We start from the raw sequence: 25,281 nt of genomic DNA on the forward strand, positions 1-25,281 counted from the left end.
GTTTGTGAACTCCATAAAGAAGTTCCTCAGAAGACAGAGCATGTCTTGATTATCTCTGTATTTCCTTAGTACAAGTGGTTCTAATATATATATGTATGTATATATGTATAAGGCACTTAATAAATGATTGAATGAATTAATGCTTTTATTTTTCTGTGTGTCCTTAACATGCTTATCACCAGTGATTTGTTTGTTCAGAGGTTATAGGTATGGACTAAGTCTATATCATTTGACCTCTGCTATGCCTTTTATAGATTGATGTTTGAACGATGATAGATGCCTTTTATAGATTGATGTTTGAATGATGATAGATGATAAGAGTTTTTTCTGGCCTAAAGTTTTAAGAGTTGCATTCTGTTATTCTTTAAGATCATTTTATGATTTTAATATGGTATGTCCCAAAAGTCTTAGTTCAGTTTTAAGCTTTAATAACTTTGGAAGTATACATGCTACAAATTTATAAAAAACAAAATTTGAAAAGTAAATAATTTAAATTTTAAAGTAAAAAAAATTAAAGTATTAAATTTTAAAGTATTTAAAGTAAATTTTAAAGTATAGGCTTTTTATTAAAATTCAGTGGAATTACCATCCTGTGCTGCAGGATTGCTACATCGATTTTCAAACTTTGTGAAAACTTTGCTACTCAGTTGACTGAAAGGATTGCACTGGTAATCACAACTTTAAGACCGTCTGGTTTTGAGGCATACATGACAATTCTGATATGAGCTCATAAGAAAAAGTCTGATGGAGATACATCAGGTGACCAAGTAGCCAAGCCAAGAGAAACTCCCCTACAGATCTACCAATCTGAGAAAAGGTCAACTAGAAACCATTACACACTGAATACATATTGACAAGGTATCCTGTCTTGTTAAATTCAAAGTTCACAAAGCTGAATAAAATATAAAAGAAATATAAACAATTAAACTGACAAATTTTTATTTTGTTAAGTTTGTAGCATTTATACTTTTGAGGTTATATTAAAGCTTAAAGCCACACTAAAACTTTTGGGACACCTTGTACATGTTTATGCTCTCATTACTAAAATAGAATTTCTCTCTTTATAGCACTTCATGGTTAAAGGCATTTGCTTTTTAGAAATGCTTGTATGGTTTAGGGATTCCAAAGCATTTTTCATTGTAATTGACATGGTATATTTACATGGGAGGTCAGTTTCTTGAGGAGCTCAGTGCTCTCAGTGATTTTTCCACATGGTTTATCAGGATACAGTATTTTTACATTCCTTTGGAACTAGAAAAGCTTTAGTGATTGTTATTTCTATTTCACAAATGGTGAAAGATTGAAATCCAGTATGTATCATAACCTTAGCCTAATGGAGTTAAATAATGTTAAATCTTAGAAGACGGGACATTGTGGCATCATGTCGATAAATGATTCTTCTGCATCGTGATGTGGAGGGGCCCGAGGTTCGAAAGGCTAAGTTAGGACACCTCTATTCTGGCTGACGTCAACAGCCTGGCTGCATTGGTCAAGGAAGACTAACCTTTCCTTTTTTTTTTGACAAGATTACCAAATGGGTATATAAGGGTGCACGTTATCTTAATTTTTATTTGTATCTCCCCCAATGCCTGGCATAAAATATGCACTTAATAACCACTTTGATTTTTCATTCATTCATCCATTCTTTCATTCATTCCTTCATTAATTCATGTGATTTACCTAGATTTGAGCAAAATATTTGACAGAATCTTCTGTGCATGTTTTTATATCCCTCCTGTTTAACACAATACCAGGAACATAGTAAGCACTTCTTAAATCTTTCCTTCCTTTCTTCCTTCCTTCCTTCTTCTCTTTCTCCCTCCTCCTCTCTCTTTTTCTTTCTTTTCCATTTATTCATATATTTTATCTAGATTTCACTAAAGCATTTGGCAGAAATACCTCATGATTTTTTTGTATTCCTAAATGCATTGCCAGGTATGTATTATTCACTTAATAAATTTTTTTTTTGCTTTCATTAATTCATATAGTTTACCGAGATTTTTAGGGGGAAAAATGACAGAATCTCATGTGTGTTTTTGTGTCCCCAGAACTTAAAACAATGTCTGTCACATAGCAGGCATTTAATAAATGCTTGCTAAATGAATTGAATGAGTGAATGCTATTCTTATGAAATAGTTAGAGTGATGTGGGCTAGACAGCCATTTCCTTCCTGGTCAGAATCATGTTTGTGTCATCAGAATCTATTCTTGAAACCATCTTGGGTCTCTTGGGTTGACTTTTAGGCCACATGGTTGTTGTACTTGTTCTCTTGTTGAACTCTTTAAAATTTTCTCTCCAAAATCTAGAGTATGTATCAGACTCTAATGCAGTTTTCCAGTCCTTCTGCATCATAAAATCTAAGATACTTTGATTATTTCATCACAAGGTTCCCATCATTTCACCTTCTACAGCTAGTTCTTTGTTATTGGTTACAGTTTGGTCTAAAATAGCAATTTTCTTTATTGTCTTTTTTTTTTTTTTTAAACAAGACTGAACCAAAGTCATATCAGGATTTTATCAGCTGTGGTGCTTTCAGTAGAGAGAGGACTGGACTAGAATGTTTGAATAGTCCAAGGCCCTCATCACTTTTTTTAATTTTTAAAATTTTTTTTTATTGGGCAATTGGAGCTAAGTGACTTGCCCAGGGTTCACACAGCTAGTAAGTGTCAAGTGCTTGGTCTGAGGTCGGATTTGAACTCAGGTCCTCCTGACTTCAGGGCCGGTGCTCTATCCACTGCGCCACCTAGCTGCCCCCCCTCATCACTTTTATATCAGTTTTGAGTATGATAGCTCAGTAAATGTATGTGTCTCCATTGACTTCAGCCCTTTATTGTGATAACCTTTAAAAATGATAACTAGTATCATGCATTTTCTAACATTTTCAGAACACATTATTTTGTACCCTCCTGTGGTTTCTGGTGGATGCTGAACAGTTTTGTGTTATTCAAATTTGCTTTCCTTTGTATTTGAAGGTCTTTCTAATGGTTGCTTGCAGAATTTGTTTGTCATTGGATTTATTAAATTTAAGTACTCTATGTTTTGGAGTTTGCAGCACAGGGTTTGTTTTTTTTTTTAATGGAGATGTGAATTCTTTTAAATGATACTTTGTTTTCTGTGTTCAAATGTTTTGGGCAGTTTTCTAACATTATTTCTAGCTGTATAAGTGTACAAGTTTTTTGACATGTATTATCGTGGGATATCTGTAATCCTTAAATTGTATCTATACATTCCATTCTATCTTTGGTATCAGTATGTTTTGCTTATATAGAGCTCGTGGGCTCTTTTAACGTTATTCCTTTTTACTTTTCTTCTTCTATGTTAGCCTTCACTAATGTGTAATTGTACATCCAATTAGTTGTTTTCCCTTTTGTTTATTTGGTTCAGTTTGCCACTGTGGATTCAAGGTTTTCTTTTCTATCAATTATTTCTGCTGGGCAGGCCATACATTTTGCTTTTGTAATTCTTATTTCTTTCTTGAACCTTTTGGGAACATTAGGGTCCTCTGCCTCATCAGGCCTTGATTAATTTCCTTTGTCTCGAGTGCCATTTCTGAATATTTTCCCCCTTACTCCTTTATCAGGCACACAGAGCACAGAATTCGGATAAGGAGGGGATAGTGAGCTCCTGAGGTCCAGCAGAAACTTTGGTCAAGCCCATATAGATAGTTATTATGTCTCTTTTTAGAGGGCAATGATAACATTTTTAGATGGAATCTTAGCTGTGTGTGTACATTCGTGCACACTCTAGTACTTACCACCAAATATTCTGGACCACTTGGTGAATATTATTTAAAATTATCAGTAAGAGTACACCGAGATCCTTTGTTTAATGAAATTTAATAATGTACCAGTTGGCTTCAAAATGTTACTTGCTTAGTATTCCAGGGATTTTTAAACCTCATTCTCCCCTTTATAGTACAGAGTTCTACCCTTCCTGGGTGCTTTTAAGTGGAACAGGTTGTCCTGTGCCAACAGTAATCTTCTTGAGCTATACATGTGCCTGAATTGAAGGAAAATCATCAGTTATCAGTACTACTGCAGGAGAAGGGAGATAACTTTGGAATATGGCCAAGCACATCTTTCCCAGACTATGCCTGAAAATCTTAAGAGATTGTCAAGTGGGAAAACTCCACTCTTGGCATTCTTTCTGACCGTGGCAGTCTTTACGTTGCCCCTTCTGTCATCTAGGTGGTGGGTTATTTTTTTTTTTTAAATGTGAGTGTTCCCCCTTCAACAGAGAAGAATTCTTCATTCTTCTTTCACGTGAAAGGAGTTAATTAAAGACCGCTATGTTTTGTGGTCTGTTTTTGTACTAATCTATTCTCAAGGCATCATTAATTTGCAGTGCATGTGATTTTTGTTTTTGAGTGTGTGTGTATTCTTTCTTTGTGTCCTTTGATGTACAAAGAAAGAGCTCTTTGCTCGTACCAAATTCAGACATGTAGGGATTCCAAACGGTATTAGGAACAAGGACTGAAAGAGAGGTGGAAGCAGCTTGTAAAATGTACTCTTGGAGGAACAAGGTCAGTAACTAGAAAGATTCATATGACTTGCTGATAACATGATTTTTGCTTTGCTGAAAAGTGGCAAAGTACAGCAGATACACAGGTCATGTTTTTCATCTTTTCCTCCTTCTCTTCCTGTACCTCCCCCTTCTTCCTCCTTTCTCTCCCCTCCTCTTTCCCCCTTCCCTTCTTCCTCCCTTTCCTTTCCCCTCTTCTCATTTCTTCCTCTTCTCCTCCTTTTCTCCTTCTCTCCTACTTCTTTTCTTTCATTACCCCCCACCACTCAGAAAGCCTTCATTAGATGTAAAAATCTTGTCAGCATTTTAAAAAGGGAGAACGTGAGAGGTTGCTTTTTCCAAGGTCCAAGATGAGTCACTGCAAAGCTAGGAATAAAATCTCATAGGACTGTCTTGTGGTCTGGACTGTGTCCAGAGTCCCTCCTACATGTAGCATTTTATTGGCCTCCAGTGGGTGCGTAGTGGAAAACAGTCACAGAATACTTACCATGCTATTCCTAAGAACGTACCACAATTCTGATAATTTATGTTCTTTAGGCTCAGTTTCTTCAGAAAACGGTTAAAACGTACCTGAAGTATATCTGCCAGAAACATTTTTCTACAAAGTTAAAAAATGGGGCGAATTTATTATAACTTTCATGACATATATTTGTCATTAAATTATCCTCAGGGTCCTCAGGGAATTGAGGTTTAAGACTGCAGAACTTTTTTTTTTTCTGTTAAAGTAGCCCCCCCAGTGTATCGATTGATCTTTGACATGACTTTGAAAAGTTTCTGGCTATTTCCATTTCATTTTCTTAACCAGATAACTTAGCGTACCTCTGGGGAGGAGTTTTTGAATCAAAATGAACTTCTCTAGTATTTTAGTGGAAAAATGCTTTTATCAGAGCTTCTCATATTGGTGAGGATTGAAACCCGTCCACACTTTCTTATCCGGTGCTGGATTTGCCCTTTAGTTTCTTGGAGCACCTATGCAAGATGCTTGAAAGCCTTTTTCTTGATTTTTTAATGGTCTTGGAGTACCAATGCAGGACTCAATTTCCCATCTGTCATCACTCTCTCTCATTATGAGACTAGCCCAACTTTTCTGATTGTATATTTTCTGAATGGCAGCTTATTGTTGTGGACCAAGCCATTGTTGGTAGCATATGTCTACTGTACATTTTCCGTTTCCCTAATTTCATTTTTTACTGAGAATTTAAAAAAAAGAGAGACACAATTGTCAGTTTGGTTTGCCTCTTACATAATAGCAACAGGGAGCCTTCCTTGAAAGGCTTAAGTTGTTACCTTACATGACTTTCCTGTATATAAAGGCAGTAAATGGAAACCTAAATAATGCAGCATTTTTCCCCCACTGTGGTTTGGCAATGTATCATCTAAGTTATTTCACAGATGGCAGAAGTATTTATTTCACTAATGTGATATGTATTATTAATGTTCCCATTCATCATATGTATTACTGTATATTCATCTGTATTTCTGCATCATCCTTTGAAATATCTGATTGGAATTTCATGCTGGGAAGAGATTAACAGATGTAGAGATGACAGCCTCAGCAAAGCATATCGCCTTAGCCTTTTGATCAGTATTTTCCTTTAAGTGCAAAGCAAATGGTGCCTATGAAAATTGAATTTTGCTCTTTGTGAAGTAGCCCTTGGGATTGTTTGCTAAAATGACCAAAGATCTTATTGGTAAGGTCTCTTAGTTCCTGATTGTGATCTCCTCCTGCTCTGGGTGGGCAGACTGCTCTACTATTGTAAGGAAATAGAGAACAGAACAGTAAAATCCAGTCATCCTAGGAGAAGAAAAGGATAAATAATTTTGAATCAAATAGGTGTTTTAAGATATTTTAGTTTGCTCTTAGAGTGCCCATTTGGGACTATTAGTCTTCTTTGTAATGAAGAAGAATCAGTTTGGAGGTTTTTCTGGAAAACTATAGCATCGGTAATAGAATTCTTTGTATTTACGTAATGTGATGTTAGTAAGCCAGGGGATGCAGAATAATCGTACTGAGGTAAATATACCCTTACCCCAGCTGTAAGAATGACTTAATTTGCGTCATAGGGCAAAGGAGTTCACAAATCCTGACACATACAATACTTGTATTTTCCATGGAAAAAAGACTGGAATAAGAAAATATAGAACTTTCTGAATCCTTCTCTTTCTTTTTCCTTCCATCCCTCCTCCTCTCTCTTTTCTCCCATTCTTTTTTTTTTTTCATCCCAGTGAACAGTGAGCTTAAAAAAATATTTTAAGGTTGAGCATTTGAGGAGAGCAGATTTGGTTACATCTATGCATTCTCTTTACATTTGAAGTTCTAAATAGTAAACATAGTCAAATATAAAATCTAAATTCCTTATTTTTTTTCCCTCAGGTGCCTGAGATCATTAGCTCCATTAGACAAGCTGGGAAGATTGCTCGCCAGGAAGAATTTCATTCTCAATCTGAATTTGATGATACATTTGCCAAGAAGTTTGAAGTACTGTTCTGTGGACGAGTGACTGTGGCCCACAAAAAGGCCCCTCCAGCGCTAATCGATGAATGTATTGAGAAATTTAATCATGTTAGCTGTGGCAGAAAAGCTGAGTTGGACTTACTGTCCCAGAATTCTGAAGCTCTAAATACTTTGGGAGGGTTTTCCTTAACTGATAAGTTCCGATCTGTCTTCCAACCAGGAGGCAATGTGGAACAAGACAGAAAACCAATTAGGAAATCTTTTTCTCAACCTGGATTGCGTTCTTTGGCTTTTAGGAAGGAGTTTCAAGATGCAGGCCACAGAAGTAGTAGTTTTTTTGGTGGCTCTTTTGAGGAAAATGACATTCAAAGCCATCTGATCAGTGGACATAATATTGTGCAGCCAACAGATATTGAAGAGAATCGGACTATGTTATTCACGGTAAAGCTGTGTTGTGAATCCTACTCATCCTCAGTCTTTAATTATGAGATTCAAAGTAAATGTTCATAAATGAAAGAAGTTTCTTAGTGAATTGTTTCAGCAGTTATTAGATATAAGTGCATATGTTTTAGCCTAACCGCTTTCATTCTCAAGATAAAATCTCTCTCCCTTATAAACCTTTAAAAACTTCTGGGTGAGACATCTGAGAATCTAGTTAGTATTTCCCAGAGTTATGCATAATTTTTATCTTGTATTCATGGGAATATAAAATAACTTTTTTCCCTCTGTGGTTATAAAGACAATTTTACAAAGTCAAAAGACCATTATCATATCTTAGAATGATGTAAAATATTTTCTTTTTTAAAAATCACTTTAATTTAACAAGTTCTTTTTTTTTTTTTGGTGAGGCAGTTAGGGTTAAGTGACTTGCCCAGAGTCACACAGCTAGTGTTATGTTTATGAGGCTGGATTTAAACTCAGGTCCTTCTGACTCCAGGGCTGGTATTCTATCCACTTCACCACCTAGCTGCCCCTAAACAATTTTATTTCAAATGAAAAAAGGAACAAATTTTTACTTAAATGGATTTCAGCTAACAAGTAAATTATAGAAAAAAAGTATTCTAGGTTGGAAAATGTTAAATATAGGTCATTTTAGTTGTTTTCTAGATGTAGCCAACTCTTGATCATGTGGAATAACTTAGTATAGAGATAATGTGAATAATTTGAATATACCTCTAATCCCCAAAACAAATTTTTGCGTTAGATCCAGTTTATCCCTTTAACAGTGTTGGTGAATGACATTGAAAGAAATAAATGGAGAAAATGTCTCTTGGCACATATTGGTGCCAGGATAGGCACAACAATATTGGCTCTAACTAGGCTGGAGTCAGTCTCTATTGGTTTGGAACTACTGGAATTTGATAGCTTAGTGAAAAGTGACCTAGTTTTGAAGTCAGAGGACCTAGGTTGAAGTTTTGCCTTTGATGCTTACTTTGTTCAAGTTTTGCTTAAGTTTCCTCATCTGGGTGTAGTGTATATATAATCCTAGAAATTGAAGCTTCTTATTTATATTTTGAACCAAAAATAGCTTGACTCTGAGTGGGGACAATCCCAATGAACCTTCTTTGTCTTAAAACTTTCTTTTACTGAACTTACAAACTATATACTACAGGAGTGACACCTAATTAAATTGGTCACTGAAATGGCAGGGAGGTGTGGGGTATTGTTTGATAACCTCTGTTATTTATCTTGGCATTGATGGAATATCTTTTTCTGGGGCTACAAAGAAATAGCAAAATTACTTGTTTGAGTTTTTAGTAAAAAAAAAAAGTTAAAACATTTTGTGAGTAAAAGGGGTAAGCTTAAATCATATGGAAAGTTTGCTTGTATTGAACACCTTTGCATTCATTCAAGAAGTATTTATTAAACACTTAATTCTCTAGTCACCACAGAGGCAAAGATGAAACATTCCCTGTCCTCAAGGTGCTTATGTATTTTGGGGAGAAAGTATGTATACCTGTAAGTAAATAAAAAATTTACGCAGATATAAATGTAAAGGAATTTCAGGGTTAGGAGGGAAGAATACTAGTAACTGAGGGAATCAGGAAAAGCCTTCTTTAGGAAGTGACCCTTCACCTGAAATGTGAAGGCAGCTGGTGATTCTAACAGGTTGATGCTAGGCATGAAGGGGACAACCTGAGCCAAAGCATGGAGACCAAAGATGGAACATAACAATTGAGGAATATTAAAGAGTGTATGATGGACTATAATATGGTCCATAATGGAAAGTCCATAGTGGAAAGCTAGGCTGGAACCAGATGGTGAAAAGCTTTAAATGGCACACAGAGCAGTCTTTAATAAAAGACATGCTGCATGAGACATTGCTGGTTTTTTTGGTGTTTTTTATGCTGGTTTTTTTGGTGTTTTTTATGCTCATGACTCTTATAAAAAATAGGGCACGATTATAATGTTTTTTATGTTCTTAACGTTACTCAGTGCCTTAAATTTTATTCTATAGTATGCTGAATGAGGAAATCATTTAGTTATTTAATGACTTATTAACAATTGGAGGCAGCTAAGAGGCTCAGTGAATAGAATGCTGGGCCTGGAGTTAGGAAGACCTGAGTTCAAATGTGACATCAGACTCTGACCCTGGGCAAGTCACTGAACCGCTGTTTGCCTTAATCTACCGGAGAAGGAAATGGCAAATCATTCCAGCATCTTTACTAAGAAAATCCCCTGGACAGTTTGGTGAGCTATGTTCTGTAAGGTCATGAAGAGTCAGATAAGACTGTATGGTTGAGCAACAACAGCATTGTGTGTTTTTTTTTTTTAGGCAATTGGGGTTAAGTGACTTGCCCAGGGTCACACAGCTAGTAAGTGTCAAGTGTTTGGTCAGAGCAACAACAGCATTGTTAACAATTATTTGAAGACTGTAAGTAGTGACAACTTGAAATATTTAAAAATCTGACAAAAATATAGCTTTTTTTCTCTCCTTCCTTCCTCCTTCCCTCCCAGATTGGCCAGTCAGAAGTTTACCTCATCAGTCCTGACACCAAAAAAATAGCATTGGAGAAAAACTTTAAGGAGATTTCCTTTTGCTCTCAGGTAAGTAGACATCACTAATTTATTCTTCTGTTGTCAGCTTGTTTCATATTGAAATTGTTTTTTATGTGATTCATATACAGTTCTGTAAAAGGGGAAAAGGCTATTTCTATGTCTGTGAATTCTGTGGTCTACCACCTGATTTATGATGGGAAATTACATGGTGGTTCTGAGATTTATTAGGAGAGGTTAAAAGGATAGGGTTATTCATTTCTTTTTTTTTTTTCCTCCTCAGCTTTTTTGAAGAGGAATGTTTAATTGTAATTCTAAGTAGTAATAAGCCTTAATTGCTCCTACTGAGAACAAAAATATTAAAGAAAATGAATTCCTTTTTTGGGGATACTTTTAATAGTTTTTCATAATGATTATTTCTAGGGTTTTCCTCTGTAAAGGTCCCTGTAGTATCAGATCACATTTTGTGAACCTTTCTTTTTATTCATATTTCCTTTGGTTCTTCTATACCAGTCATTGTTTTTATATGTTTAATGTCTTTCTACCCTATTTTCTACTTGTTCCTAATTGATAATTCTCTTCCATCCACACTTATGAGTGTTTGGCTCATAACTTCCTAGATATGGGGGTTCCGAGAAGGGGAAGAAAAGCGGATGGCTGAGTTCTGAGGATGTTGTTTAATTGTCTCTCACTAGTTCCCTTACAACTGTCTTTGTGAATATGATTCCTTCCGCCTCCTTTTTTAGCACTGTAGTTCAGATCTCCCAGATAAGAAACACAGAGATAAATATTTTATCTTCTTTTGTACATTGGGGTTGGAATATTGCTTGAACAAAGATGGTGAGTCACAGAAATCATAAGCTAGGAAATAAAATCACAGAATTTTAGGGCTTGAAGTGACCTTAGGGATCATCTTATCCAGTGCCTTCATTTTACAAATGAGAGTTGAAGAGGTTGGTCACTTACTTTGATTGAATGTGGAGGGTGAGGTAAAGAATCTTGGATGACCCCAAGGTTATGAATCCTGGTATCTGGAAGGATGGGGTTTTCCTAAATAGAGAAAGGGAAATTAGGAGACACTGACACATTGGGAATTCACTATTGTTTCTTAAATACCATATTCTTACAAAAAAATAGGTACCTTAAATACAACTGTATTCTTTGAATTGGCTAAAAATGGAACTATTGACTTTGTTATTCATTAAGAATATAATATTATAAATAGGTGTTTTTCTTTTTTTGTTTCATTTAATATTTTATTTTTTCCCATTACATGTAAAAACATTTTTAAACATTGGTTTTTAAAACTTTTGAGTTCCAAATTCTCTCCATTCCTCCCTTCCCACCTCTCCTCATTGAGAAGGCAAGCAATTTGCTATAGGTTATATACACAGTCATGCAAAACCTTTCCATGATAGTCATGTTGTGAAAGAAAACATAGACACCCCCCCCCAAAAAAAAACTTCAGGAAAAATAGAGAAAGTAAAAAAAATATGCTTCAATCTGTATTCAGACACCATCAGTTCTTTCTCTGGGGATGGACAGCATTTTTCATCATAAGTCCTTCAGAGTTGTCTTGGATCATTGTATTGCTGAGAATAGCTAAGTCATTCACAGTTGATCATCTTGCAATATTGCCGTTACTTTGTATGTAGTACATTTCACTTTGAATCAGCTCATGTAAGTCTTTCCAGGTTTTCCTGAGAATGGGGTGTTATTTTTATCAGTAAATAAATTACTATATATTATTCCCTCCCACCTCCATTGATCTCTATAATTTTTAATTTTTAAAGGGGGAACTAGTTTAAAGGGGTAGGGAAGGGAAAAAAGTTACATAATAATTTTATATATTTAAAAGGAATAGCAACTAGTACATAATAGATTTGAAGTTCCATGTACAGTCATCTTTTATCCTATTCTGCTATGCTGTGAAAATTCTTGTTTTACTTCTTAAGTTCAGAATAAAATAAATGAAGTGGAAAAAAAAGAAAGGGTGCTGGAGGGCATCCCACAAGAGGCTTGAGGAGCTGCTGTGGAGAGTCTAATATTGAATTAGGGAGGAGTAGAATCAGGAGTGTCCTGGTTAAATTTTAACAGCCACTTCTCTGGGGAGAAAAATTGTAGCCAACACACTTTAAAGTACTCCATTATTGAAATTTTCTCTACCACTTTTATTAAATCTACACAATAAATAAAATAATAAATGAAGCTCTGATTTGTAATGTTTGCTGATTTTTGAGGTGTTAATGCCTAAGTATTTAATAATTGAACTGAACCTTTAGGAGCTGCCTCCAGCACACCCCTGAATAGAATGATTGCCTTGCTGCAGTGAGGGCCCAGTTGAGATTACTTAACATTATACTTTATATAAAGCTTTCTACAATTCTTTGTAGTCTTCATACTCATGATTTCTTGTGGGAAAGTAATATATCATTACATTCTTATACCGCAATGTGTTCAGCTGTACTTCAATCATTGGAAACATTTTAAAAAATTATTTATAAATAAAGCTTTTGTGAAATTTGAAAAAGAGAGAGAGAGAATCATGGGTTTTGAGGGAAAGATTCTAAGTTCCATTTTGGACTTAGGTTTGAGATGCCTATGGGATTTCCAGGTGGAGATGTTTAGCAGGTGGTTGCTAATGCAAGACTGGAGTTTAGGCGAAAGATTGTAGACTGAATAGTTGTCTACTTTGAGATGATAGTTGATCTCATGGGAGCTGATGGGCATCACCTGAAGAGAGAAGGATAAAGTTCTTGGGCCATACTTGGTCAACTTCTGTAGTTAGGGGAAAGGAGAAGGATGATTATGATCATGCAGAGGAGACTGAGAAGGAGTGGTTAGATGTATAGAAGGAGAACAAGGAGGGAGAATGTCAGGAAAGCCAAGGGAGAAGAGACTGGTCAGCCAGGATATGGTCAGCAGTGATGGAAACTGCAGCAAGTTCTAGGAGGATAATAACTTAGGATGGCTGAAAAAATGTTGTTGTATTTAGCAGTGAGGAGATCATTGGCAACCTTGGAGAGTTTCAGTTGAGTGATGGAAATGGAAACCAGCTGGCCAGGGTTTGGGAGGTGAGGAGCTAGAGACACAGTGTAGAGGTGTCATTTTCTAGAAGTTTGACTGTGAAAGGGAAAAGCATAAGATGAAAACTTAAGGGGGATAGTAGGCACGAGTGAAGATGTAAGGCCATGGGATATTGGAAGAACTCTGTAGATAAAGAGAAGTTGAAGATGAAGGGAAGGAGATGATGGTAATTTTGAAGAAACAGGTTCCAGGAGAAGATGGAAGGGACTGATTAAAGTATCCAAGGTGACCTTGGAAAAGAGAAGGATCACCTTTTCCTTGGGAGGAGAGAGTGGTGAACAACAGAGAGGGGTTTTAAAGTGTAAACTACAGTCGAAGGTGGATGGCCTCGTGATGCCTGGCCTTAATGTCTACCCCATCCCATTTCCCCCCACTCCCACACACAAATGGCAAGGTTCTCTGTCACTAGAGGGTGGTATTGGTCTTTAAGAAGAAATGAGAATGGTTGGAGCACCTGGCATATAGTAGGCACTTAATAAATGCTGGTTGACTTGACTTAACTTGATAGTCAATCACGGAAGTACTTTTAGCGGTGACACTATAAATAATGTACTGGACACACTATGGCTCCATTACTTCCTCTGGGGTGTTCAGCAACACAGGAGTAGAAGTGGAGAAGATAAATGATAGCAATTACTCAGGGATGGGGTTTGATAAGACTCGTCCTCCATTGATGGATGCCTATTTTATTTCAAACTCTTTGCTACTGCAAAAAGTGCTGCCATATTTTTTTATGGATGGGAACATCCTTTGTTTTTATTATTGACCTCCTTTGGGTGTCTCCTCACAGTAGAATCTCTCTGGCAAATTGTGTGGTCGTTTTAGTTACTTTCTTTGCAGAATTCCAAATTCCTTTCCATGATGGTCGTACCAATTCACAGCCCCACTAACAGTGTGTTAGAAAGGAGAAAGACATACTACACATTTTAACTATTGAATGGCATTTATGGAAGGTGATACTTTTTTGAATGTAACGGCATTTTTTTTTTCTTTCAAAGGGAATTCGACACGTGGATCACTTTGGATTTATCTGCAGAGAGTCTTCTGAAAATGGAGGTTTTCATTTTGTTTGCTACGTTTTTCAGTGTACAAATGAAGCCTTGGTAAGAGAGACTCATAGTTTCTAGACCTTGTCCCAGTTTAAGGTTAAATTCAAATTCATTTTTGTTTTTGTTTTCAGGAGAGTCAGAAACTTACTTGGTCTGTCGGTCTGAAGTTGTTAATTTTCCTCCTTCCCACTCAGTGGGTGTTTGCTATAGGTTTTTGGTTTCTTACAATATTTCCTAATATATTAAGGACTATTAAGTTCCAGGAGCGCATTTCAAACTATGAATTAATTAAGTTTGTTTGCCATTTAAAAAAGCAAAAGAGAAATTAGTAATTTATTAATTAATAACCCTAAATTGTCCAGCCTTTGAGCCTGATTCATATCATATAAAATTTTTGGTTTTCATTCACTCCCATTTTATCTTCTGTTTGATTAGGTTGATGAAATTATGATGACTCTGAAACAGGCTTTCACTGTTGCAGCAGTGCAGCAGACCTCCAAAGTTCCAGTTCAGCAGTGTGAAGGATGCCCTATGCAATGCCTGCACAAACTTTGTGAAAGAATAGAAGGTCAGTGAGAAACACCTTCCTAATGTAGAAAGGCGTTGAACTGAAATACTTGAAGGAGAAGGGTCTGATTTGTTTGGCAGTGGCAGGGAACTCCCAGCATGAGAATGCCCTCCACCAAAACCAGGGGCAGGGTGGAAGTCCCAGCTGGGGATGAGGTGTAGATATACTGTGATTTAGCGGATTAATTATAGAGAGTTGCCTAAGGCACCCAAAGGTTAAGTGATTTTCCCAGGGTTGCATTATTAGTAAGTTTCCAGACAGTATTTGAACCCTGATCTTCGTATCTCCAGGCAGCTAGATGGCTCAGTGGATAGATCGTTGGGCTTGGAGTCAGGAAGACCTGAATTCAAATCCAGTGTCTGATACTTACTAGCTGTGTGACCCTGGGCAGGTCACTTAGCCTCTGTTAATACACTGGAGGAGGAAATGGTAAACCACTGCAGTATCCTTGCCAAGAAAACTCCATGGACAGTATGGTCCATAGCTTCATAAAGAGTTCACAACTAAACAATAACAACAACTTTGTACTTCTAAGCCCAACAATCTCCTATGTCATGCAACCTCAGATTGAAATTAAATGAATGGAAGAACATTTCAAATGGTATAAATTCATTGAAATTCTCCCCCTGTGCTGTGACTGCTTCTCATCTTCATCTGTTATAATTTTAGACAATACAAAAATGATTTTGTGATTGTACTTTAACCATATAGATCTGTTACTTTACTGTTAAAAAAAATAATGTGCATTAGCTTTATTTTATTTTATTTTATTTTATTTTTGCTTTTTTTTTGGTGAGGCAATTGGGGTTAAGTGACTTGCCCAGGGGCATACAGCTAGTAAGTGTCAAGTGTCTGAGGTAAGATTTGAACTCAGGTCCTCCTGACTTCAAGGCTGGAGCTCTATCCACTGCGCCACCTAGCTGCCCCCATTAGCTTTATTTTTTTAAATTTAATTTTTTTTGGTTCTATTTTAAGTTCCAAGCTGTCTCCCTCCCCACCCTGAACTAGAGAATGCTACCCATTTGATATAGATACACAAACACATACACACACACACACACACACTGTACATACTTCTCTTTATCAGTTTTTCCTCCGGAGGTGGATGGCATCTTTGTAGGTCTTTTGTAGTTGATTTGAATATTTATAACACTCAAGTGCATTAGCTTTCATAGCTAACCTTTATATAATGTTTTAAAATTTATGAAATACTTTGCCTATGTTATCTCAATCAATATTCACACAACTTTGTTGAGGTAGGTGCTATTTTTACTCATTTTCTAAAAATGGGAAAACTGAGGCTGACAGAGATTTTTAAGTAACTTGTCTAGGATCATAGCAAGCCACTAAGACAGGATCATAACTCAGGTCTTCCTGACTCCCTAGTGCAAGGATCCCATCCCCTGGGCGACCTAGCTGCCTCTAATAAGGAATAATGACAATTGTCCATAGTATTTACAATGTTGAATAATATATAGTCAGTTGGGATGGATACATCATAGATTGATAGACTTATAATTAGAAGATATTTTTCGTCTTTGGAGCCTCACTTTCCTCATTATGTAAAATGGGGATAATTTAAAGCTTGAAACTGCACTAGGACTTTTGGGACACTCTGTCCTTGCCCTATCTGTCTATCTCACAGAGTTGAGAGGAGTTAAAAGTCTGTATAGATGTGAGTTGTTATTAATACTATTCATCTTTCAAAGCCCCAGGAGTCTATTTGTTTCTTCTTCCTTCTCAACACCATCTCTCCAACCTGAAGGGAGAATACCTTCGTGTATGTTTTGTGTGTGTGTGTGTGTGTGTATGTTTATAGGTTCTATCTATAATGAGTATGCATAGTCAAGCAAAACAAATTCTGTTGGCTATTAAAAAAAATTGTCTCAGTTTCTACCAAGTTCGTTACCTGCCTGATAGGACGTGGTATACTATAATTCTAGCCATTCCTGAAAATTAATTTTTTTGGGGGTTTTCTCTGAGCTCTTTCCTTTACTACTGTTATCTCTTTTTCTTACAGAGCTATCAAATCTTTTTCTGGTTATATTGATTTTAACATTTTTCCCCCTTCTATTTTTGTCTTTTATTAGGGACAGTTCTCTTCTTTGGTAAATTCAGTGTTTTATTAAGTTATTCTATCAGTTGGGTTAACCTGTTGAATCTCAGTCATCTTTTTAAATTTCCTCCTTACTAACTTTAATTTTCCATCTTTATAGATGCCAGGTCTTCCTTCCTTCTCTTAATGAACTTGTTTTCCTCAGTAAAGTATCTTGAAATAGCTCCAGTTTTAGTCTTTACTGATGGTCCTTCAGATGCTTTTCTTAAGGTTTCTTTTACTTCATTGTGTTGGAGCTTTTCTCCCCCACCCCTTTTGTTTTTTGTTTGCTTCATTTGGTTTATTTATTTCACTTTTTTGGGGGGGGGTCCTAAAGGTTCATTTGCTTCACTTAAAACCTCTCACTCTGCCATCTTGCCGGCATCTCCATTTAATTTACTTTATGTAAATCTTATTTTATAATAAGCATTTCAAGCTCTGAATGTTAGACAGATTCTTTCAGGATGCTCTCTAAGCATTGTAGAGCATCCCCCATCCAGACCTTTTCATCCTGTTCAATTTTCATGCATATTCTTCCTTAAATTCTCTGTGAAGGATCTATCTCCTCACCATGCTCTTGTTCTTTTAATATTTTGCATGTACCAGTGCAGCCCTGAGGGGGTCCATTTAAGAGGTGGCCCTCTCTTGACATGACTGGATAGTCATTCAAAAAAATGCACACATTTTGTGGTGCAAATGAAAAGAACACAAAGAGTCATGTTTCTATTCTTAGAGGTCATCTTAATAAAGTATATACTGGTTACTTTATGGGACTGCTTTATAAGCAGTTCTCGATTTTTCTTGCAATGAGTTCCAAGAAATTGTTCTGTAAAGCAAATTATTATAAATAACATTATGTTTTTTCCATAAGAATAATAGTTACTTATTGCTTATATTTACAGAGTACTTAATGTTATAATTGAGCATTGTGTTCCCACTCAAGGACTGGCTGTCAACTAAACTATAGAGATGACCAGTCATAGATCATAAAGGGAAAGCTATAATAACCTCATTAATCACTTAAAAGAGTAAAATTATGCTCCAAGTCCTGTAAAATTAGCTTAAGTCTCCCGTTCACTCTCTGTGCTATTCGCCTCCGTACTATCAAGTGAATATACATCATGTGTGTTAGCCATTAATTGACAACATTTGTGCCTGCTGTAGAATTTAAAAGAGCTTCTCAGATGATTGGGATGACCTTTGTCTTTTTTTAAAAAAATGTTGCTCAGGAGAGTTTGAACTGACGCTTTTTCCAAGGTCAGATTTCCCTATATGAAAGTGACATTTGGAATCTTTCCATTGACCTTACAGCTGTGTTCATAGCTGAGATGGTTATTTTAAAAGACAGCTGCTGCAGCATCAAAATATCTGAAGGGCCCATTCAGGACTTTGGCAGCGAAGCGCCTAGAGATGAGGAATCCTTGGAATCACGTTACCTTCCCTTTTTCCTTTGCTCTTGTACCCTCCATACTTCCTCTCCTCCCACCTCCACACCCACCCCTGGGCAGTCCTGAAGGGGAATAGTAATGACGAAAGGATGATCCCAAGTGCAGGTGAGAGAGGGGTTGAGTCAATTGTGTCTTTTGTCTCGTCTTTGTCCTGCAGCCAGAGACCTGGGTTCAAATCCTCTCTTAGAGAGCAGGGACATTTTTCTTTGTATCCTCAGCATTTGGCACAGTGTCTAGAACGTAGTAGGCACTTACTTGTTTATTGACTGATTGTGTGATCTTGGGCAAGACACTTAATATCTCTGGGCCTCAATTTTCTCAATTATAAAATGAAGGGATTAGGCTAAGAGACGTCTGAAGTCCCTTCCAGTTCCAAATCTGTGATTCTGTAATCTCTTTTTTTTTAAAATAATATTTTATTTTTTCTCAGTTACATATAAAAACAATTTTTTAACATTCATCTTTTAAAATTTTGAGTTCCAAATCATCTCCCTCTGTCCCCTAACCCTTCCCTGATATGGTAAGCAATTTGATATAGGTTATACATGTACAAATATGCAAAATGTATTTTTATATTAGTCATGTTGTAAAAGAAGACACAGACCCTCTCCTCCCTCTCAAAAAAACCACGGAAAAATAGTGTGCTTCAATCTATATTCAGATTGCAACAGTTCTTTCTCTGGAGTTGGATAGCATTTTTCATCACGAGTCCTTTTGAATTGCCTTGGATCATTGTATTACTGAGAATAGCTAAGTCATTCACAGTTGATCACATACAGTATTGCTGTTACTGTGTTCAATGTTCTCCTGATTCTGTTCACCTCACTTTGCATCAGTTCATAGTCTTTCCACGTTTTTCTGAGAGCATCCTGCTCATCATTTCTTATAGCACAATAGTATTCCATTACAGTCAATACCACAACTTGTTCAGCCATTACCCAACTGATGGACATTCCTTCGATTTCTAATTCTTCGCCACCACTAAAAGAACTGTGATGATTATTTTTGTGCAGATAGGTCCTTCCCCATTTTTTAATCTCTTTGGGATATAGAACTAGTAGTGGTACTACTGGGTCGAAAGGTATGCCCAGTTTTATAGCCCTTTGGTCATAGTTCCAAATTGCTCTCCAGAATGGTTGGATTAGTTCACAACTCCACCAACAATGTATTACTGTCCCAGTTTTCCCACATCCTCTCCAACATTTCTCATTTTCCTTTTCTGATGTATTAGCCAATCTGATGGGTATGAGGTGGTACCTCAGAGTTTGTTTTAATATGCCAGTGCAAAGTTGTGGAAGTGGGAAATGATTTTTTAAAAAATTACAAAACCAGTTATAGTCTGCCTTTTAGATTGGGGGTTTTTAACTTTAAACACCAATTCAGTGTAGTAGGAAATATAGTATGTGTAAAGAATAATCTTTTTTCATCCTCCATTCTTCAGAGTCTAGCTAGCTAGACCAGCCTTCTCTTTGTTTTAACACATAGGACACTCCATTTCCCACCTCCATGACTTTGTACTGGCTGTCTCCCAGTCATATAATAAACTCCCTCCTCAACTCCTTTGCCTTATAGAATCTCTCTCTTGCTTCAAGATACATCATTACTTTCTCCCAAAGCCTTTCCTGATCCATCTACTACATGCTAGTGCCCTCCCGTTCAAACTATCATATTTGTATTTAACTACTTAGTATATATTCTGTATATAAACACACACACACACACTCAGACACACATGTGCGCGCGCGTGCACACACACGTGCTATTTCCTTTTCTAGCTCATTTTATGGAAGAGAAAACCGAGGCAAATGGACTTAAATGACTTGTCCAGGGTCACACAGCTCTTAAGTGTCTGAGGCCAGATTTGAACTCAGGAAGATGGATCTTCTTGACTCCAGGCCCAGCGGTCTATGCACTATGGTGCCACCAGCTGCTGAGTGTATATGTATATATGTATATGGGTGTGTGTATATATGTGTATGCATATGTACGTGTATGTATATGTGGGTATGTATGGATACAAATATAAAATATGCATGTTTGTGTATGACTTACTTGTACACATGCGTGTGCGCGCGCATACACACATACACATATCTCCTGTTACCCACATGAGAACTTAGGCTTCTTGAGAGTAGAAGTTGTTTCCTGTATTTTATTTGTGCCTCATAGCATCTAGCACAGTGCCTGACACATTGGCACACTGGATAGAATGCTGGGCCTGAAATCAGGAATCCCTGAGTTCAAATCAGGCCATAGACACTAGCTGTGTGACCCTGGGCAAGTCATCTCACCTGTGTTTGCCTCATTTCCTCATGTGTAAAATGGGGTGCACACCTCCCAGGGTTGTGGTGAGGATCAAACGAGATAAAAATTGTAAAGTGTTTGTCACAGCACTTGGCCCATAGTAGGCACTATGTAAATGTTAGCTGTTATTTATAAATGTTTGTTGACTGATTGAACATTTCTTAGTTTCGGTTCAAGTCACTTATGTCTGGAGTTCATGTCTTTATTTTTTTCCCTCCTTACTAGGGATGTCTTCTTCCAAAACTAAGCTGGAGCTCCAGAAGCACCTCACAACACTAAATAATCAAGAACAAGCAATGATTTTTGAGGAGGTTCAGGTAGAGTTTGGCTTTTAAAATTTCTGGACAGAATGTAGGCTTTCTTTTCTTCGTCTCCTTGCCTGTCAAACATTATCGAGACAGCTCAGGTCATCTTCTTTTCCAAGCACAGTGTGTTTGAATGAAAGTACATGACCATCTTTGGAAACCCAAATGTACACATTCATATTACCTATTCCTAGGCACATTAAGGAAATCTCGACCAGAAATGAGTTGGGTGCAGATTCTCCTGTCCAGACCCTGGGGCCATAAAACGTCCAAGAGGGCTGGATGAAGGAAGAGTTTGTTGTTTTCATCTTCCACATTTGTTTTTCTTTTCTTTTCCTTTTTGTTGCCATTCGAGGTTCTCCCCCACATTGAACAGAACTGAGCAAGGATGGTTTCTTGAAGCTCAGTAGTGACTTGTAGACTGTGAAATTCTAGTCAAATGCATTCCACTGTAGTCCTGTTTGTCACATTTTCCAGTGACAGCTGACAATTTGTATAATGTACAAAGGACCTTAGAATAGGCAGTCTGACCTGATCTTTAGGACTATCCTGAGAGATAGGGGAGGGCAAAGATTATGGCCATCTTACAGATGAAGAAACTGAGGCCTGGGAGATTTCTTTGCTCACACAACCATTAAGGGCAGACCTGGGATTAAAATGCAAATAAATTTAACAGTTTTTCTTAGACTAGTGTTTTTTCACCTATATTTGATGAATGGTTTGTTTCAGAGCTTTCCTAAGGGTCTTTTAAAAAATGCAAATTTTAGGAAATCAAAATAGGGATTTTCAAAAACCCTGGGATTTCAAATTTAGAAGTCCCAGAGATACACTGTGTCCTTAAATTCCAAACTTTCAAAATATTTTCTTTCTGGTTTTACCATGGTTAGATGTTATTCTTACAGCTACCTTCTGAGAGGTAGCATGGTGCAATGCCTAGAGAGCCCAGCCTTGAAGTTAATATGACCTGGGTTCAAATCTCACATTGAACACATATTGGCTGTGTGTCCGACAGGTAACCTCTCAGAGCTCTAGACTACTTTAAGACTAAAAGTTGTAGAAAAGGTGACAACTTTTATGGGTAGAATTAGAATTTTCTACATCAGTGAAATTCCAGATCTGGTCTCTCTTCCTAACTTCTGATGGGGCTAGGTGTTACTGCGTAGTATGTGTTCTTGGAAAAGCTTTTTCATTACCAATATCGTGATGCACTCTGGACAGGGGTAGGCAGATTCTTCTCTGGGATCTTCTTTGGAGGAAAATTAAATGTAGAGTATCATAATATTCAGAATTTAGCAAAAGAATAATAATAATGAGGAGGAGGACAATCTGTACTGGGCTAGTACAGATGACTTTTGCATGAAGCAACAGTCATATGAAATGACTATTTAAAAATTGAAGTTAATTTAATTATTAAATTAATTTGCTTAAAGTTAAGCAAAATGAGCTCTTTCTGGTCTTTTCCTCATTTCCCTGTTTCCCTTAAAAAAAAAAGGAGTAATCAAGTCTTATTGATTCTTTACCTATTATAATTGTGGTATACATTACATAAAATCTTATAAATGCATCAGAAAAAGCTGTCTGCATAGAATGGGTACAAAATAGATTTTTTTTAAAAAAATCACATCTCATAATAATAACAAAATGCATATACTTAAATGTATTCTTCATCAAACCAATTACAAAGCAGGGAATTTATTGAGAAGTTTGTTATAAATCCTGTTTAACTAGGAGTATTTTCTTTGGCTCATGTTACTTTGCCCGTAAGAAGAATATGTACAAGCCAGGAATTAAATCTGCTTTCCCGTAGATTCTAAAATATAAGGGTGCCAGGTGCAAGATGCTTTGATTTGAATGTGTGTATTTTTATTCCCTGATAAATGTTATTCTATATTCAGTCACTATAAAAATGAAAGAATAATGTTCTTTTTCCTGTTGGATGGCTTGATTTTTTAATTTTGTTTCAGTTCTTTTCCCTGCCTCCACCTTTAGATTACAGCGTGTATATGTAGAAAGAACATATTCTTTAAAATTCCTATTCAGAATTGACTGTGGATGGCTGGGTAGCTTTTATATTTTTCTTATGCCCCCCTTAGGGTTCTTAGGGTTCCTATTTTTCTCCTAATTCATTTTGCCACCTTTTCCCCCTCCAAATTCTTTATTGTTTGTTTTGATGGATGTGTGGTGTCCTGTAATGTAGGGCTTCTGCCACACGTCTCACCTTCTTTTCCTGTCATTTATCTCATAGATAACATCCTTTATGCTCCTTATGTGCAATTCTTGGTGGGTGGTAATGTTACATCTCTTTAAGCCCATCTTATCTACTCTGCATTGCCTTTTGGGTGACTTTCCACTTTAATTCTTCAGAAATTGTTTTATTCCATGACTTACAGCTCAGTGGGTTTCAATCTAGTAGATAAACAGACTTAATGGATTTTAGACTTGGGATGCAGAAATGAAGAGAGCATTGTTAATGCGCACTATGGGTATGCATGTATGCTTGTCTTTGGGATCTCAGACATTCTGCCCAGTTGATGTTATACAGCTCCATTAAAACAATTTAATGTATGTTTTTCTAGCACATAGTGCCTATGAGAGATGTTGAAGGTAGAATTATTGCTACTTTTCTTTCCCTAATGTCTTTAAGGTAGTGTATGACTTTCGTATCAAAGACTGATAAATGAACCATAAATACTTAACACACCTCTGTTGCACTGGAGAACTACTATAGACTGATTCTGACATTCACCTTAACCAATTCAGGGGCTATTTTATTTTATTTTATTTTTTTTGGCATCTGAAGTCATTTTTGCCAGGAGGACTTTGAGGATTATAAAGTTAGAATTGGAAGGAACTTCAGATCATTTGAAGTAGAGGTCCAGCCCAGATTCGTTCCAAACCTCACCTTCTGGGCACTGTGGTCAGTAAATGACTTGTTTCAGAGTTCTCTAAGTCAGGGCTTCTTATTCTGGAGTCCTCATCCCCTAAGGCAGAGATGTCAAGCATGTTAATGGCCTGCCAAAACAGATTAAAATGTAATTGGGATATATTTGACAAAATGAATTAAAATACAGTAGAACATAGATAATATCAATATATGGTTTTCTAAATCAGTAGGCCTCATGTAGGATTTCTCTTTGAATTTGACATCACTGCCCTAAAGAGTCTATGAATAGATTTCAGGGGTCTTGGAACTTGGATGGGGGAAATAAATTATGTCTTTATTTTCACTTTCCTCTAACTGAAATTTAGCATTCCCTTCAATTATTTAAAAACATTATTTTGTGAAGGGGCTAGTTTGCTGTGTCAGATTGCCAAGAGGTTTCCAGGACACACACAAGAAGGCTAAGAATCCCTGCTCTGAGACATCTTGGATTCTGAGCCTAAGGGCACCAAAGTAACAGAAGGCGAGGGGGGAGACATTTTTTGGTGGTGGTGTGGGGTCAGAGAAGGACCTGAGGCCCTTGCCACATGTACGTTACCTCTAAGGGTGTTCCTCATTTCTTGCTATTTTGGGATAAGGTACCAAACACGACTTTAATCTACCTCTAGGGACCAAATCACTACCTTTTTATTTTTCTTCAGAGTCTCCTAACTATAAGGGATCCTGGCTATCCGCGAGTCAAAACCAGTGAAGATGTGCTCCATCAACTCAGGATCCTAGGGTGTCATTCCTTATTCTCTGGGAGGCAGTTTCCCATTTCCAGTTCTCCTTATCCTCCCCCCTTTCTTATTTCCTTGTTATCTCATCCATATCATCATCAACCCTACCCCCTCCGTGGTCCATCTCTGCCCTCTCAATCCACAGTACCCTCTGCAATTCTCAGTCTGTTATTAACAGATAATTCCTGTTGTTCTGGAGTTCTTTCCTTCACATCTCTTTTTCCATCTTTTTGCACTGTTAGAAATTTTCTTCCCCTCCACACTCTGTCCCTGGCTACCCTCTTCAGTACTGAGGGCTTTTCTCTCACCTGAAGCGTCCTGAATTTGAACTTCTAGACTGTTCCTTTGCCATCGCTTCTCTTTCTTTAGGCTGCACTTCAGGCCACCTCTGTCACTTCTCAGCTTGTTATTTAAAGGCATCTGCAATCTGGTTCCCACCTTTTCCATTCTTTTTTCATATTGCCTTCTTTTGTCAAACTGACTTACTAGTGCCTCTCTGTACGTTACAGTCCATCTCCTACTGCTAGGCTTTTGCATCAGGGGTCCCCCACAGTTGGAATGCCTTTTTCTCCCTCATCACCATTTGTAGAGTTCCTGGTTTCCTTCCAACTACAGCTTAGGAAAAACCTACATAAAGCCTTTCCTGATTCTCCCTGTTATTAATAGCATTTTCTACTCTTTAAACTGCTTTTATTATTTTGTATTTACTTAATTGTGTGCATTATTTATCTCCCTAGGAGGATTATAAGTTCCTTGAGGGTAGGGACAGTTTCATTTTAGTTTCTACCCTCA

At 37.0% G+C, this 25,281-nt stretch overlaps 1 protein-coding gene across 6 annotated transcripts in view; it reads left to right on the plus strand.

Annotated features, from left to right (window-relative positions):
- The window catches only part of TBC1D1 (TBC1 domain family member 1), a 296,435-nt gene that overhangs the window by 114,591 nt on the left and 156,563 nt on the right, over positions 1 to 25,281 (plus strand). For all 6 annotated transcript variants that reach the window (XM_027836200.1, XM_027836195.1, XM_027836197.1 and 3 more), the window contains 5 exons: positions 6,896 to 7,417; positions 9,935 to 10,024; positions 14,059 to 14,163; positions 14,545 to 14,677; positions 20,750 to 20,841. In XM_027836200.1, the coding sequence (XP_027692001.1) occupies positions 6,896 to 7,417; positions 9,935 to 10,024; positions 14,059 to 14,163; positions 14,545 to 14,677; positions 20,750 to 20,841 (942 nt within the window). The remainder of the gene's footprint in view (positions 1 to 6,895; positions 7,418 to 9,934; positions 10,025 to 14,058; positions 14,164 to 14,544; positions 14,678 to 20,749; positions 20,842 to 25,281) is intronic.

The sequence above is a fragment of the Vombatus ursinus genome, unplaced genomic scaffold, assembly GCF_900497805.2.
Source record: "Vombatus ursinus unplaced genomic scaffold, bare-nosed wombat genome assembly UNPS02014818.1, whole genome shotgun sequence".
NCBI classification, from domain to species: domain Eukaryota; kingdom Metazoa; phylum Chordata; class Mammalia; order Diprotodontia; family Vombatidae; genus Vombatus; species Vombatus ursinus.